This window comes from Nicotiana sylvestris, chromosome 3 (assembly GCF_000393655.2).
Source record: "Nicotiana sylvestris chromosome 3, ASM39365v2, whole genome shotgun sequence".
Classification (NCBI taxonomy): Eukaryota; Viridiplantae; Streptophyta; class Magnoliopsida; order Solanales; family Solanaceae; genus Nicotiana; species Nicotiana sylvestris.
Window position 1 is genome coordinate 194680442 of NC_091059.1, and position 17712 is coordinate 194698153.

General features: G+C 36.4%; 1 protein-coding gene and 1 non-coding gene across 2 annotated transcripts; both read right to left on the reverse strand.

Moving 5' to 3' along the window:
- Positions 1–519: 519 nt before the first annotated feature.
- TRNAD-GUC (transfer RNA aspartic acid (anticodon GUC)) lies at positions 520–591 on the reverse strand. The gene has a single exon. It is a non-coding gene; the product is annotated as a tRNA-Asp (tRNA).
- A 439-nt stretch (positions 592–1030) lies between these two features.
- LOC104221695 (NADP-dependent malic enzyme, chloroplastic) lies at positions 1031–7319 on the reverse strand. Its single transcript, XM_070171320.1, has 20 exons — positions 7177–7319; positions 6778–7055; positions 5868–5988; positions 5677–5751; positions 5311–5462; positions 5111–5216; positions 4837–4902; positions 4640–4735; positions 4466–4537; positions 4302–4385; positions 4100–4198; positions 3938–3985; positions 3764–3817; positions 3566–3664; positions 3383–3472; positions 3183–3260; positions 2984–3058; positions 2808–2898; positions 1480–1608; positions 1031–1377 (listed from the first exon to the last, which is right to left on the reverse strand). Exons 1-20 carry the CDS (start codon positions 7204–7206, stop codon positions 1289–1291), a joined length of 1932 nt encoding a protein of 643 aa, XP_070027421.1. The 5' UTR covers positions 7207–7319; the 3' UTR covers positions 1031–1288.
- Between the last annotated feature and the right edge of the window lie 10393 nt (positions 7320–17712).

Genomic DNA, 17712 nt, shown 5'->3' on the forward strand with positions numbered 1-17712 from the left:
TTTCCGGTTCGTGGTACAATTTCCAGGTTTCTGTTGATCATATATTATCCATGTTTTTACTTGTTTTCTCTAATTCACCTTAACAGTTCTAAGTATCCATTGTTGTTCCTTTGTGTTCGATTTTTTCTGCCGTAGTATTGTGTAAATTATTCGTGGCCCTCTTCGTAGTTAATTTGGTTTGCTGGGTCATTTTGGTACCTTGAGTTAGGTAAAAGTTGCACAGCTATGGTGAAGAAGAAAATAAGGGAAATAGAAGAAAAATTAGAAATTAATAAATTTATTCCAGCACAGCTATGTGGTTTGTTTTCGCGCCCTTGACGTATAACAATCCCATTGGTCATTTGCTGACTGGATGGACACGTTAGTGAATGTGTAATACACGCCTTACAATGGACACATTGGTCAAATGTGTTTATTAGTTAAGGGTTTCAGGGCAATTACGCCAATTCTTTTTAGTTGGTAGGCGTCGTTCATACTTGTTCAGAGCTTTGATGAATAATAAATAAAAGAAAACATAAACGCCGTTGCCGGGGATCGAACCCGGGTCACCCGCGTGACAGGCGGGAATACTTACCACTATACTACAACGACCTTGTTGCTTCAAGCGGCATAGTTCTATATTTAACTGCCAGCCATCTAAACGTACACTATTAATACGGAAAGACTGCACATTAATCATGCGAGCAAAATATATAGTTTTGTACATTAATATAAATATAATACATATATTTTACTAGCGGATATAATTATTTTTGGGTTATTATCATTTTTAGCCCGTGCCAGAAACTATGTACATCTGGTATCCAAAAAAGCATATAAAATTTAAATAATTTTTGTATATAACATACAATATATATATTATATATATATTTTTTTTACTATTATTTTTAAAGCAACTATATAGTGTCATTTTTCTATTATTTTTGGCCAACTGGCAAAATGCATAACTTAAGCGATTCATATTCCATGTTTCCGCTGTGGAAAATAGCTACACGACGCAAAAACATTACAGCTTACCACGAGACATCCATTTTCTCTGTTTTCATTGCCACTTTTATATTTCATCAACTGAAGATAACAAGGCATGCTATATATGATGATCATATATAGCATTGACTTTCGACTTATATAATATGATGATCACCATGGAATATTTACATTCCCATCTAACAAAAGTAACAAGGCATGCTATAAACTTCTGCTCCCTACATAGGATTGAACTGAGAAATTCAAAAGAGAAAAAAGAACATCTCGATGACTAATTAATCTTCAAAATAACAATAATTGACTAGCGATAGCTACGGTAACTTGGACTGTACATGCAACTCTCAGCATATGCCACTAGGTTCTCAGGTTGCGGTAGACGAGTGGCCAAACCTGTTGGACAACGAAAAAGACACATCAACAAATTGCTAAATTATACTATTATAAAGTGTGAAGTCTTACAGTGACAAGATTGTAGAGGAGAAAATCAGATACCTAGTTCATATGCTTTGGCTGCCACCTTGGCAGCAATGTGAGCTGAAATCTTTCTTATGTTCGAAAATGGTGGGTATATTAGTCCCTTCTCAAAGTTCTCTTGACTAACTTCTGCTGCTAATGCTTCCGCTGTTCAGACGAAAAGATTGGAGAGAGAAATGTAAGAATTTATGAAGCAGAAACGAGAAGGCATTTTCCATGCTACTTTTAAGATTTAAACGAATTGGATAGTGAATATTCATATAGCAAATCTCAACTTGCATGGGATTAAGGGATAGTCGTTGTTATTGTTGTTGTGATCAGTGAGAATATTTTGGTTATTCCTTTTGCTTTTTTCTTTTGGGCTTCAAGGGTTAAAGATGTGACCAAGTTGTGGCAAGGTGTGAAATCCACCCAATACAAGATAAAAGGGCAACCCGGTGCACTAAGCTTCTGCTATGCGCGGGGTCCGGGGAAGGCCGGACCACAAGGTTCTATTCAATTGTATGCAGCCTTATCCTGCATTTCTACAAGAGGCTGTTTCCACAGCTCGAGCTCGTGACCTCCTGGTCACATGGCAGTAACTTTACTAGTTACGCCAAGGCTCACCTTCAATACAAGGAATTGGAATAATATCAGCTGCAATGAAACAACTTCAGACAATGTAAATTTATCCGATGTACCAAAGTTGGAGGTAAGAAGCTTCCAATGTAGGTAGAAATCTGTACACAACTAGCAGATATAACAACTATTGGTAACCATGTTTCTAACAACTACTAGTAGATATAACAACCTTTGTAATTTTAGGATCACATTTAACCTACATCAAGTAAAATGATCTAGGAGTAGTAGAGGTATAAAATGCATAACTTGACGCAGAACATGAGAGACCATTGGAATGAAAATGTAGTTGGACAGTAGATGGACTATTTGATGGTGTCAATGGAGCAACTAAAGCGGACCTGGTTTCGCAGTTCCATATACAACTTTTATAAACATCAACTAGTTCTCATATTTCTTTTTTCTCTCTTTTCCTTTTTTTATGCTTGAAAAGCAACTGGTTCTCATACTTGTTAATGCACCACCTTAGTGTAAAGGTTGCAAAGATGCCAATTCCAAGTTCAAATGTGAGGAATAGCATATGCAAAGAATTTTAATCAAGAAAATCTTGAAATAGAAGCATTTTTTGCATTGCCAGGGAACAGAATCTCTATCCTCTCTTGAAAACAGCAAAAGTAAGCTTCTCGGTCTTAATTATATTTACTGCTGTTCTTTGTTCCACAGATACATTTATTTATTAAGAAAGGAGAGAGCAATTAACAGCAGATATTATAATTTGCAGAACTTACAGGCTGCCAGGAGTATGTCGTCATGAACGCGAATTGCACCGGAAATTAGCAGTCCCAGACCAAGCCCAGGAAAGATATATGCATTATTTGCCTAGTTTATAAAAGAGAGAATTTAGTACTTATATTGTATACTTGTTAAGAGAAAATGTAAGCCACATCGTTTTGACATCTCAAACCTGGCCAGACACGAAGACTTTCCCCTTGTACTCAACAGGAGCAAATGGACTCCCGCTAGCAAAAATGGCTCGGCCCTGAGTGGAACATGAAAATATTATAGAACTTCAAAAATCAAAACATATGGGAGACGAGAACACTGACAGAGCAATACCAACTTCATACATAGTTACATACAAAGTGGACTGTCTAATAACTTACATTACTCCATGTATAAGCCTCTTCAGCAGTACATTCAGACTGTGATGTTGGGTTGGAGAGAGCAAAAATAATTGGTTTCTGCATTGCAAAACATTTAGAACAGTAAGTTACTCTTTCTTAGACATATTACCCAACTCAGGTGGGACTGCAGAATGTAGCTTTTCTCCAAGAAGGAGTTCAAGGAACGAGGAGTAGTACACCTCATTGAAGGTTGCCATAGCTTGTACCACTTCTTTAGTGAACGTCTTCCCAGCTCCGGAAGACCCAATCAAGACGGTTGGCTTAATCGACTGGCACACAATAATACGAGTTGAGAAAGGTGGTAAGGGGGGGGGGGGGGGCGAGAGAGATCGCGAAAGAGGGAGGAGGTGATGTATTCGTACCTTCACAGCATTCACCAGTTCTTTTACTGGCTCGTGGTCATGAGCCCAGGGCCTCTTAAAATGTTGAAGTGACGCCATGCGAGACCTAACAATCAACCCCTAGAGGAAGAATGATTTGTGGATGCTTAGTATAGCAAAATAGCAGTGCGGCAGAATGATAGAAAGGATAAGATATATGATGCAGGGGATTTCAAATACCTTAGAATCCACCATCCAAATTTTCTTACGCGTCTCTTCTGGAGGGGCTCCAGTCTACATAAGAAAGACTAATGCATAAAACACCGCATATTTCATTGTATTAAAGGTGGTTGAAACATTTGACAGGAGAGCACTAATCCAAACAAAGACAAATTGCTTCCTTCAAGTCCTAACCTGCTTTGACATCTCAAGAGCTATGAGTTCTGCTATCCCACTACCAGCCTGCATTGTCAACAAGTGACTTACCAAACATAAACGGAAATTTAAAGAAACAGAGAATGGAAGGGATAACTAAAATATGATCAAATCCGGCTCTGCAATGGATGGAATATGTACCTCTCCAGCTCCCAGGAATAAAAATGTATTCTCTGCTAAGGTTCCTCCCACCAAGTTTAGTGCTGACATGAGCCCTGCAAGGACCACAGATGCTGTCCCCTGTAAGAAAGCACAGAACAGGAAGATGTTAGTAACAGCATCGTGTATCAATCATACAAATACCACACCTACGTTTCCTTACAAGAATGAGTCCTTATCTTACCTGAATGTCATCATTGAAAACAAGGTGGCTAGTTCCGTACTTTGCAAGAAGGTCAAATGCGTTATGATTCGCGAAGTCTTCAAACTAGTGATGTATATAATGAAGTTAGAACACAAAGTGAAGTTCGATTTACATATGTACAACTTAGTCAGAAGAAAACCAACCTGAATGAGCACTTTCTCGCCGTAATTCTGCTTGACAGCAGACATAAATTCATCCAGGAGTTCAGCATATTCCTGAATGTGGAAGAAGCATCAAGTAAAGAAAGTAAAGAAGATATACAACCATCTATGAGATGTAATTTACGACCTAGCATTGTAGGAAATAAAATTGTGAACCTGTCCTCTAGCTCTTCTTTGCCTGAGCCCAATGTAAAATTCATCTTTCAACAATTTCTCATTGTTTGTGCCCACATCAATGGTTATCGGCAAGCACTGAAAAGGAAGAAAGGGTAATCAAGATACAACACTATTTGTGAAAGAAAGGCATCATGTCCATTTCTAGCAACCGTTACATTTTCCCTACAGAAACTTACAGCTGACGGCCGAACGCCTCCAAGAGCGGTGTATAAAGAGAGTTTCCCCACAGGTATTCCCATTCCCTGTCAAGATGCAATGATTTTCAGTAATATGCCTTTAGAAAAATAGATAAATATGCGAAGAAATATGTAGTAGGTATGTTAAAAAATAAATTGGTGCATAGAGGATCTGGGAGTATCAGTTATGAGACAAAAACTAGTTTTCTGTTATTCCTTGGAACTCGCCTAAGATTATTTCAAATAATTTGAGTGAAGTTCATATACAACATACCTGGCAACCTAGGTCCCCAAGGCCTAATATTCGTTCTCCATCAGTTACAACGATTACTTGAATTTTCTTCTCAGGCCAATTCTTTAATACCTCAAGAATTTTACCTCTGTAAATGGCTATCGCATTTCAGTTTAAAATGAAATAAGAAAAAACCCCGGGCCACTAAATTGAGAATTATCTATTGAATTCCTAATACATACTTTTCTTTCAAGCTGATAAAAAGACCTTGAGGACGTCTGAAGATGCTACCATACTTCTGGCATGCTTCGCCTACTGTTGGTGTATAAACTACCGGGAGCAGCTCTTCTACGTTTTCCATGAGAAGCTTGTAGAATAGCCTCTCATTTCTCTCCTGCAACAGGATGCATACAGCAAGAATTTGTGTATTACGAGGCCAATAAAGTTGGGCATAAAGATGTAGAAGGACTTGATCCAACTAAGATCTATTTGTTTGGGACGTCCCAGATGTAATCAGATTCCAAATATTATTCTGTCATCGTGCTCAACTTAGTATAACTTAACAGAGAGCAGAAACTGAGCATTATCAAAATCATTTGTGCTAATACCTGAAGATCCATCATAGCTATGTACCTTTGCAGTGGTACATCATACTGACGCAGATTTTTCATCAATTTCTCAACCTGAGACAAGAAAAGTGACACAGTGATGCAGTTAAAAAGTGAGCTTCCATTTGATCAGGGAGGGGAAGACTGGGAGAAACATAAATCAAGAATATGCAAAAACCAATATGGACAACCTGAAGCTCCTGATCAACAACTACAGGAGGAAGAAGACCACGCAAATAGTGGGAATCCCTTTCTTTCTCACTGAATGCAAGCCCTTTGTTGTAGTTTGGATCACGCAACAATGAGTATCCGCTGCTCACCAAACAACAGAATCATATTCATAACGGACATAAAAGAAAAACACTTCTCAGGTTCAGCTGTTCATCCTCTTTCTCTATCATATTCTCTCTCTCTATATATATATATAATTTTATTTTATTTTATTTTTTATGTGAAGCTGTTCATCCGCTTAACACTAAAAAATATGAAGTTAATCAACAAAATGACATCATTTTCAGGTGAGTTCAAATTAAAAAAATTGCTTTTGATATACTTTTGTGAAGCCAAATATAGAAATCACCCAAATTTGTGGTGTCCTCATGGCGTACAGAAACCAGAGGCACTATATTTAGGGAACGTTTGGTTGGTAGGATAAAGGATAACAATCCCGGGAAAAAATGTGGGATTATTTTATCACGCGTTTGGTTTAAAATATGTAAACTATTTTATTTATTAGTTTTAAAATAAAACTACTCCTTTATCCTGCATTACTAATCTACCAGAGGCACTAATTTAAAACAAAGGCTTAAAATATGTAAACAAAGTAGCGTATACTGCAAATGCTTAAACTATATATATCTGATTTATTCATTTTCTATTTCTGTGGTTATATAAAAAAATTATAACATAACATAAAAGACCAAGTGGCATTTTAACAATAAAAAGTAATAAAATCTGGCCCGGACAAAAAATTTCATTCTTCAACAGATTCTAATAAATTAATCGAAGAAAATAAACGCAGATTGAAAAAATAAAAAATCGGAAAATCAGATCAGTGCATTGGAATTGTCGAAACATAATGAAAAGGTGAAATGTTTAAACCTAGCAACAGAGTGAGTCCAAGGGGTAATAGTTTGATCTTCAGTGGCACTATCCTCGCCGTAGACGTCGCCGACTCCTCCACTGACCGCCGATTTTGAATCTTTCTCAATAACTGGAGCACTTTCCTTCATCTCCTTCAAAGTATTCTCCATTAAAACACTTGCATGCCGCTCTCCGGGCTTGACATTTGAGCTCACAGACGCCACCGCCACCATTGGAACTGACATCCTTTTCCGAGACTGAGTCAAACATCTTGAAACCCCAGATACCGAATTGTTCTGCAAATAAAAAATTTAGCCACATAAAATCATCTGCTGTAACAAACATTTGTAGAATAAATTAATCTGGTTTATTCCTCTCTTTTTTTAAAAAAAAAATGTGTTATACAAAAGCTATTACCGTACAACTGCTTCCGTTCAATGAGAACATTGTGATAGAAATAGGAGAAAAGACTGAGCTTTTAGCAGTGATTTGAAAATGGGAAAGAGAGAAATTAAGAGAAGAAGGTGAAGAGTGTAATGGTAAAGCTCTTAGCTCTCTTCTCCTTCTTATATACCTCTCTCTCTCTCCTACCTGTAAGGTCGCTTTTTATCAGGGGGTTTTGCAAGGAAAATGCGGCTACTGGACGCTGTAAATTTCGCACTCGCTCTAAAAATAATAGCCCAAAAAATATATAATTTTTTTATATATTTTGTATATATATATATATATATATATATATATACTATGTATATTTTATATAAATTTTATATACTTTTTCGACTGCCACATGTAAATAGTTTCTGCCGCGACTAAAAGTGATAATACCCCTTACACTTAACCTTAGGGGTCGTTTGGCCCATAGACAAGTTAGGTCGAGATAGATTAATGGCAGGGTAACCCGATGCACTAGGCTTCCGCTATATGCGGTGTTCGGGGAAGAGCCGGACCACAAGTATCTATTGTCTGCAGTCTTACCTTGTATTTCTGCAAGGGGCTGTTTCCACGGCTCGAACTCGTGACCTCCTGGTCACATAGCAGCAACTTTACAAGTTACGCCAAGGTTCCCTTCATTTATTTTTTGTCTTTTAATAAAATAAAAAATGTTTTTACTATTATGAGGTTTAATTTTATGAATACAAACTTTAATCCATGTGTTGCTAGCTAGTACCCGTACTTTTATTCCATATTATATTTCACATAAAAATGTACATAAATTTTCACATAAATTTAAGCATGTATTTTGCATGAGAAAACAAAAGGTAACAACCAAACTTATATAACTTAATGTTAATTTAATGTGGAGGTTAATTTTTTTTTCCAAACCCAACGAAACATGATACAAAATAATGCTAGATTTTAGGTGGAGACTAAATTTTCTCTTACCCCCAAACGGCCCCTTATTTTTTTCACGTTTCTAATGACCAAACTTATGACTGATATTTTTTGTGGGCTATCATTTTCTTTTTTGGTTGTCCTGATATTTCCAGGATGGAGTCCACGTGATTCTATATTCCAGGGTTTGGTAGCCACAAAAACATTGACTAATGCCTCCTTAATTAAATTAAATTGTGACCTAATCTTGCGGCTCACGTTCTAAATTAAGGATTTTACCTTCTAGAAGAAGTAAAATATCGTTTAAAGATGAATACATAACCTTATCTTGCATCTCATGTCAAGAATTAAATTCATTTCTATAAAAGAATATACCATTTAATTAAGGAATAGTTTTTATTTTATGCAAGAATGACCAGCGGCAGATCTGAATTGTAAATGAGTTCTCGGGAACTCAATAATTTTTGCGTAAATTCTGAATTTATATTTAATTTTTTCTTATTAAATATCAATAAATATCTAACCATGAACTCAGTTATTATTGCATACTAATTTAAAATTGGTAGGAACCCATAAACTTCAAATCATGAATCCGCCTCTAAGAAATATGATATACTCAACATGGTTTGAGCTGTAAAATGCGAGTAACTGTTCGGATAAATATTAAGTACATTAAGCATTTAATAATTTTTTAATTAAAATTATACGATTTCGATTAAAAAAAAAACGAAACATGCAACCAATTTACTGCCCTCTAAGAATTTGACAATACTATTGAATCTAGTTTTTGTTATGTTTTCTGTTTAAACTTTCATAATTTGAAATTGAGTGTGAATCAAACAAAGTTATGTACTTAAAAATGAAAATATGTTTGCTTTAAGTTTTAAGTTAAACTAACAATCCGAGGTTAGAGAATAAGAGTTCAAAGAAGGAAACATATAGGCTAACGATGCTGTCTGATGCTGACAAGGATCTGTTTGGGTGCCAGAAAGGTAAGATTGAAAAGATCCTATGAAAATGAAAGCTGACGTGGGGTTATGACTTATGAAAATATTTGGAACTTGTCTTTATCTTTGGAAAATGCTTCTCCAAGTTGTCGTTTTGCTTACTTTAGATTAAATTAAATAAATTGTTACAATGAAGTGAGATGTTGTTTCCAATAGACCATCGGCACAAGAAAGCATAAGCACCACATTAATAAAAATATAAACAAAAAGGAACAATACCAAAAACCCATATAAAAGCAGAATAAAACAACAAGATAGTAAAATGATCAACTATGGAAAAAAAACAACTGATAGTCACAACATCCTAACCCCAAAATACATCATTTTAATGTTGCTAAGTTTAGATTAAATACCAAACTCAAACAAGCTTTTCTCACGTCTAAAACAACAAGATAGTAAAGTGAGCAACTATGAAAGAAAATATCTGATAGTCACAACATCCTAACCCCAAAATACATCATTTTAATGTTGCTAAGTTTAGATTAAATACTAAATTCAAACAAGCTTTTCTCACGTCTTTTTTTCATTTTTCTCGCACCTGCATACCGTTAAAGTTTTTTTAAAAGAATTTATTTACTTATTTATTTCTCACTATAGTAAAAATACTCTCTAGCTTTCCACGTATCATTTCTCATTGTTTTCTTTTATAAATGTCACAAATTGCTCTTGTACTTTTAACATTTTAGATCAAGAATTCGCGAATGGTCATTAAAGGTGATGTTTGGTGGCATATGAATATATGTATGAGTCCAAATTTGGACGACCACGACTGTTGATGAGTACGACAAGCGATGAGATCCTCGTAACTCGACATCCTATAGAGGACGACAGACGAGCGAATAAGAAACTGTAGAGCCTTTGCAGTAGTGTAGGTCTATTAGAAGGCATTAGGAATATTCTTTCGAATATACTCTATGATTTGTCTTTTAGGGCTTAGAAGGGATTTTGTCCCTTATATATATTGCGTAAAGATAACCTTGTGAGGGGGGGCTTCTTCTGCATTTTTCAACTAAGAACACTTGCTATAATACTCACTTACATAAACGATTGATGTCATTATTGTTTGGGGATTCATCTTGATAAGGTCAAGAAATATCACCCTCTATATTCACCTTGTGTACCTTTTGTTTTAGAGATTATTATACTTAGCTAAGACTTACCCCTTCATTTTCTTTAATTGATTTGTCCAAAAAGGTTCCAATATTTTTTTAGTCAAACAATATCCATGATTTACGTTTATAGGGCCTGCAACTACTTCAAATCAGCATATAATAATAATTGAGTTTATAATTATATATTTATAGACCGAAAAAGTAAGTGCACCACATAAATTGGATTAGAGGAAATACAACTTAAGACCATTTAACTTAATGGGCCTCTAAAGTGATGGTCTGATGGAGTTTAACGCGTAAAAATAACATGGGCTAGCCAGTTTTTGCACTGGTCATTCAAAAATAACCAGCGTTTGCAAAGTCATTGAAAAATAACCACTATTTTGCTGCAAAATGGAAAGTTTCAGCATAATATACTGGAGATCGGTGCACTTGTATATGAACTTCCAACATATTATGCTGGAACTCCAGCACGCGGAAAGTTCCAGTATAATATACTGGATATTGGAGCACCGGTGTTCCATCTCCAGTATATTATGCTGGAATTCCAGTATATTATACTGGAGTATTTTTCTGGGTTATGAACAGTATTTTCGTTCAGATTTATCTTTAGATGAAAAGTGGCTAAATTTTGATTACTTTTAAATTTCTCCCGTTTAATGCCTCTGTCGGAATGTCTGATCCTCCAAAGGCCCACAATCAGTCCATAAACTGTCTCTGCTGTTCCATGACCACCACTTTTGGAAATTGCTAAAATCAACAAGTAGCTGAAACAGTTGTCCTTTTAGAGGATTTCTTTGTTTTAAACTTTTAATTGAGGAGTTTTTTTCTAATGAATATTGAGAACCTTACCATCCCGATCAAAGGCAAATTCAAAATTTGATGGTTACATGTGCCATTGCTGAAGAGATTAAATTTGGTGTACATTTAGTATGTTCGATCCATTTTTTTTTATTAATTCGATTAAGTTCGATTTATTTTGAAACAATTCAATTCAATTTAAAAGTTTTTTTTAATGCATAAATTAATATGTGATCACAAAATCGAATAAGTTTTGTCCAATTCGGTCTAATTCTCAGGATCAAATTTGATTAAAAAGTATAAAGTAAAAATAAAAATTTTAAATTGGAAAATACGCCACTTCAATCTACATATAGCTAGATTAATATTATGTCTTTAATGCATCACTCTAAATTTTTCTAAAATTAATAAAATAACATTAGATGGATAAAAGAGAATGATTAAAATCCCATTCAAATAAATTTTAAGATCTAGAAAAAAAAGAAGCAAATATACAATTTAAAATAGTAAAAGTGGGGATTGTACAAAAAGTTAAAAATGGGATTGTACAAAAGAGTGAATAACAAAGGTGAAGAAATTAAAAGAATTTAAGGAGCATAGAGAAAAGAAAGGGAAGGGAAAAAGATAACAAGAGAACAATTAGGATCACAACATAGAGAGTTTCGATTCTTTTATGTGTGATTTCAGTGCTTTAACCATGGCACCTACAACCATTTTGTGACTTAGGGTGCCACCCGTTATATGTTCAATATTTTGAGGAAAATATTAGTACATATATAAGATTTTACCCGGGTGACCGGGTGACATACCACCCACAATCCCCTACATAGATCTGCCCCGGATCCCGAGGACAAAGAAGCCAGAGAACCGGTGCGATAATGGAGGATCCGCGACATCATTCTTTGCTCGATGGTACTGCTAGTGTCGGCTCTAGGGGGAGGCCATTAAAACAACTGTTATTGAATGCCCCAATTTTATTACTATTATTTGGTATTAAATATATAATATAGTAAAAAGCTATTATTATTATTATTATTGTTAAGAAGATACTAGTTTTATAATTTTTTTGGAAAGTGATAGAAATTATTTAGATAATTATACAATTTTTTAGTATCTATGAAATATTTAAAAAAAAGCAAATTGATGATGTTATTAATAATTAAAAGAATAAAAACAAAAGTCTCTTTGTAGTATCTTTTAAAGTTGATATTTCTTATAAATAGCGGATCAAGCTTCAATTTAAAGTAGACCTGAACTATTGCAAATTGTGATTATATTTTAACATATACCTAGCAAAGTGAGATCACTAAATAATGAGAACTTATTTAAAAAATTAATCTTAACCATAAATGTTAATATTGTGGAAACTTTGGTGAGTAGAATTACCAGAACGGAAAAGGGCCAAAAATGCTCTTGTAGTATCACAGATGGTTTCATAGCGAGCTTCGTCCATTTATTTGTCTGAAAAATGCGTTCAACATTATCTTGAGGCCTGATAGTACCCTCGCGACTAAGGGAGCCATCTGTGGTCTCCTCATTTAATGTGTTGTCACGATTTTATTGCGACACATGGCTATATTGCCTCAATCACTTACAACCCGCCCCAAATATCTACCTGCCCCATTTTTCGGACCAACCATGGTAAAATCAACATATTTCTACCTACCCATTCCTTTTACCCCCACTTCTTCATCAAATTAGGACAGTTCCCATTTTTCTTCCTTCTTAAAATTTATTCTTCCTTTCAGGTCATAATTGTTTTGTTCCATTCCTCTTCTAAACTTGCTTTTGCTTATAAAAGCTATTAGTTTTTTGGAAAATACAAGCCCACCATGTCTGAAAATTCAATTGCTTCTGATTCGGTTGTCGATGTGGTTGCGGGTTGATTGCTAATCATTTTGTGGCTAAAACTCATACAAATGCTGGATGTAGATTCTATAAATGCCCTCGTTTTGATGAAGAATCGCCACGTGGTCTTTGGGAATGGCGTGACCCAAATATGTCATCACATGTGACAATGGTGATAAGCAACTTGAATAACTCACTGAAGTGTGTAGAAGTAGAAAGGAATTATTTGAAGAAGATGGTGGTTGACTTAGAGGATGCTGCTTGTCAAGAAAAGGTGAAATTGAAGAATATTGTGGTAGAAATGGAGGGCATTAACTCAGCCAATTTAGTGACAGTGTCTAAGATGGAGAATAAATTACGAAGGATGAAGCTTTTTGTTGTTATTCATGGGCTATCTTTCAACTGATTTTAGTGGCTAGAAGTTAGTGTAGTTTGGTTATTTTTGTTGCCAAGAGCAATATAATGGTCCTTTTGGTTCGTTGATAATCATGTTTTTTTCAGTTTCACGTATTTTCAATGAATTTAAGTTACTTTGTTCAAGTTGAAATGTACTTGAAATATTCTTACAAGGAAATTGCTCATCTATTAATAGTATCATTTATCCTAGCAAGAGAAATGACAATAAAGTCGGCACAAAAGAAGGCTTGATTATGGAGCTTAATTAAAGATGCAAACATATATTGTTCTAGGAATATTTACCTAACAAACATAGATATTAGACAAGTAAATATGTGAGCCAAAAACTTACACCAATCTCACAATATTTACTTGTCTTAAAATATAGAGGTGAGTTACTTGTCTATTACAATCATCACAAAAATAAATTATCAATTACAGTCATTCCAATAACTTGTTACTTTACTTCCCCATACCCCTCTTCTAGTTTGAAGCTTTCGAATTTTTTTCTCCTTCACACCCAATAACTGAGTTCTGGTCATTGTTTGCTTGCCTTTCCAAGTAGTCCTTGTTGGGAATATGGCAGATTTGTTAGTTGTGAGCTACCAGTGTGATCTCCCATGAAGTTTATCTTCCTTGTCCTAGTATTTTGCGATTTATGCCTCAAAACTGGGCCAGGTTCAGTCCGAAAGTCTGAATCAAGTCTTCTTGGAGTGTACATGGTTCTTTTTTAACTTGGTTGTTGAGAAACATCATTGGCTTGCTGTAACGGCTCGACCGGTCGTTTTGAGCTTTTGCACTTTGCTCGCCAGTTCTCGGGCATGACTTGTCCCGTGTGGTGTATTATGACTTATGTAAATCGTTGGTGTTGGGTTTTAGGTTAATCAGAATGAATTTGGAAGAACAGTCTCAGTTGAAAGCTTAAAATTTGAAATGTTTGATCAAGATTTGACTTGTGTGTATTTGATCTCAGATTGGAATTTTTATGGTTTGATTATCTCCGTCAGGTGATTTGGGACTTAGGAGCGTGATCGAATGTATTTTGAAAGTCCGTGGAAGGTTTAGGCTTGAATTGGCGAAATTGAGATTTCGACGTTTTCCGATTGATCGGTGAGATTTTGATATAGGGTCGAAATGAAATTTCGAGAGTTGCAGTAGCTTCGTTCTGTCATTTGGGATGTGTGTGCAAAATTTCACGTCATTTGCACGAGATTTGATAGGCTTTTTGATCGAAAGCACAATTTAAGAGTTCTTAGGCTTGAATCCTATGTTAAATTGGTGATTTGATGTTGTTGTGAGCGTTCCAAAGTTTTGAACAAGTTTGAACAATGTCATGGGATGTGTTGGTATAATTGGTTTGACGTTCCGGGAGTTCCGGGTAGGTTCCGGGATGTTTTAGGCCGAAAATCATAGCTGAAGCAGGTCCATAAGGGTTGCAGGCCTCGGAACCCACCTGCGCGGTTTGCATAAAAAGAAGTGCGGCCGCGGTAGGTGTTGTGCGGACCGCACAAAATGCAGTGCGGCCGCGGTGGGGGACATTTCACTGATCCTACTTCGAAAGCTCATATCTTTTGATCTACAAAGAATTTTGAGATGATTCAAAAAACGGCAGTTGTAGTCCTTCGTATCTAGTTTCCAGAAAGGTAAAGATATCGCAATTTGGACATCTGTAGCGAAAGTTATGGCCAAAATACTAAAGCCTGTCACTGCAAAGGAAAGCCTGTGCGGTCGTGGTCGTTTTTGTGCGGACCGCAGTCGATTTTGTACGGTCCGCGAAGGTGGAAATCTGTGGGGTACTCTATAAATATGAGGTTTTAGGTTTTATTTTATATTTTGACCTAGAGAGCTCGGATTTTGGCAATTTTTCGAAGGTTTTTCAAGAAATTCATCGGGGTAAGTGATTTTAACTCAAATTTGGCTAGAGTACATGAATCCATCATTTAATTCGTGATTTGGGATGGAATTTGGGAAGAAAATTGTGAAATCTTTTAAAAATATAAAATGATGAATTGAAGGACCAAATGGTATCGGAATTGGATAATTTTTGTATAGTTAGACTCGTGAGGGTATAAGGATTCTAGTTTTGTAAATTTTGTCAAATTCCGAGATGTGGGCCCGGGGGTCGGGTTTGACCAACTTCTGGAATTTTGTGGTAATTCGATTGTTTTCGCTTGGGCTTTGTTCCCTTAGCATATTGTGACGTATTCGTTCTGATTTTGGATAGATTCGATGCGCGTGGAGGCCAATTCGAGGGTCAAAGGAGTCGCGAGCTAGAGAATTAGCCGGTTCGAGGTGAGTAATGATTGTAAATGATGCTCTGAGGTTTGAAACCCCGGATTACACATCGTAGTGCTATATTGAGGTGAGGCACACACTTGTTGATGAGCGTGAGGTTGTGCACTATTAGGGATTGTGACTTGGTCCGTCCTGATTGATGATTTTACCGCGTATTTAACTGAAACTTATTTGTTATCATCATAATTTGGGCTGATTGTCATATTTGGGCTTCGTGCCAACTATTTGAACTCTTCGGGAATTTTTATTACTATTTCCTCACTGCTTTGATTTATTAATTGAACTTAGTCATGTTATTTTCCACTGTTTTACCACTCAACCATTTTTACTCCGTTTTGAGACTTAAATAATATTCTAAATGATGTTTTGGGCTGAGAAATACTGTTTTACTAATGCCCGAGGGGCTTGTGAGTATTTTTGACTGAGTAAGGCCAAGGTCCTAGTTGTGAGAAAACATTGATAGTACGCCACGGGGTGGCTTGTTGATATTGTTTATGAGGCCGAGGGCCTGAGATATATACACCACGAGGTGGCTTGACTGATATGAGGTCGGGGGCCTAGATTTGATGCCACAAGATGGCTTGATATTGTGCTTGGGCCGTAAAGGGCCCCTCCCGGAGTCTGTACACCTCCAGTAAGCGTGGGTACCCATTGTAATGTGAGAGATAGCCCGAGGGGCTGATATTGTTCTATGTGATAGCCCGAGGGGCTGGTATTGTTCTATGTGATTGCCCGAGGGGCTGGTACCATTCTATGTGATTGCCCGAGGGGTTGGTACTGTTCTGAGATATTGCCCGAGGGGCGGAGTTGTTGACATTGTGCCCGAGGGACGAACCTTTATTTGTTTATCTTTCATATTTACTTGTCATTTTATCTGTTAAACTATGGTATTTGTGCCCAAGGGGAAAATTTCTGTGCTTCTCTGCACTAACTATTTTGCATTCATTTGCGTAACCGTTGAAAAAGCTATTTCCAAAGAAGTTTAAACTGAGCTAAGATATTTTAAGAGATTTTTACAGCTTCACTGCTTTCTTACTGGTTTTGGACTGCTTCTATACAACATCTTGATATGTTTTAAGTGATTTCTTGCCTTCAGTCTTTATTTATTATTATTACTCACTGAATCGGAGTACTCACATTACTCCTTGCACCTTGTGTGCAGATTCAAGTATGTTTTGGTTGATCGGAGGCAGAGTCATCAGAGTTTAGCAAGGTAGCTGTCGGCGTTTGCAGCACTGCTTTTCTCTCTCTTCATTTCATTAGACTGTATTTGTACACTCAAGGCTTTCAGTTGTATTTATACCCTAGTAGATGCTCGTGACTTGTGACACCCTGGTTAGGGCTGTGTCGGGTTGTATAGCCGCTACTTATTATCATTAATCATGTTTAGACTGCTTTTATATTGTTTAACTGTTTTAAAAAGTGAATTGGATTTAATTATCTGGCCTTGTATTCACGAGAGGCGCCATCACGACCGGGTTCGGGGTTAGGGTCGTGACACTTGCTGAGCGGGAAGCTGACTGGACTGAGGTTCTTGCTGACTGGACTAAGAAACATCACATTGTTGTTGAGTTGCTTGCTGACTGGATTGAGTAGTCTCAGTACATTGCTGAGTTGCATGCTAACTGGACTGAGTAGTCTGAGTGTATTGTTGAGTTATTTGTTGACTGGATTGAGCAGTTTGAGTGGACTGTTGAGTTCTTGACTGAGGTATAAACCCATGATTAGGGATCATAACAAACTCAGATGGTTCACTGGGTTCCTGCCCTGACTGAGGTATTCCTTGTAGATGCATAAAGTGAAGTAAATTGGTCAGTATATTTAAACAAACAAAAATAACAAAATAACTATTGTTAGATGTCTTTACCTTTGTTGGATATTTTCTTTGATTGTGATTTTGTTTGCCACAGTAACCACAATGCATTTGAAGGCCTTTCCTAGAAACTGTCCATGTGCCTTGCCTATTAATAGCCTCATCGTTTTCTTTTGTCCTTTTGACTTTTGGTCTACCCACCATCTTTACTAAGGGTGTTGGATCCATAACATGGCGTGGCTCCATCTTCCAAAATCTCTCACCGCTGAAAGGTTGGAGTTTGTATTGATACACCAGCCGGAATACCTCCTTATAATTGATGGTCTTGATAGCACGAGGATATGGGATG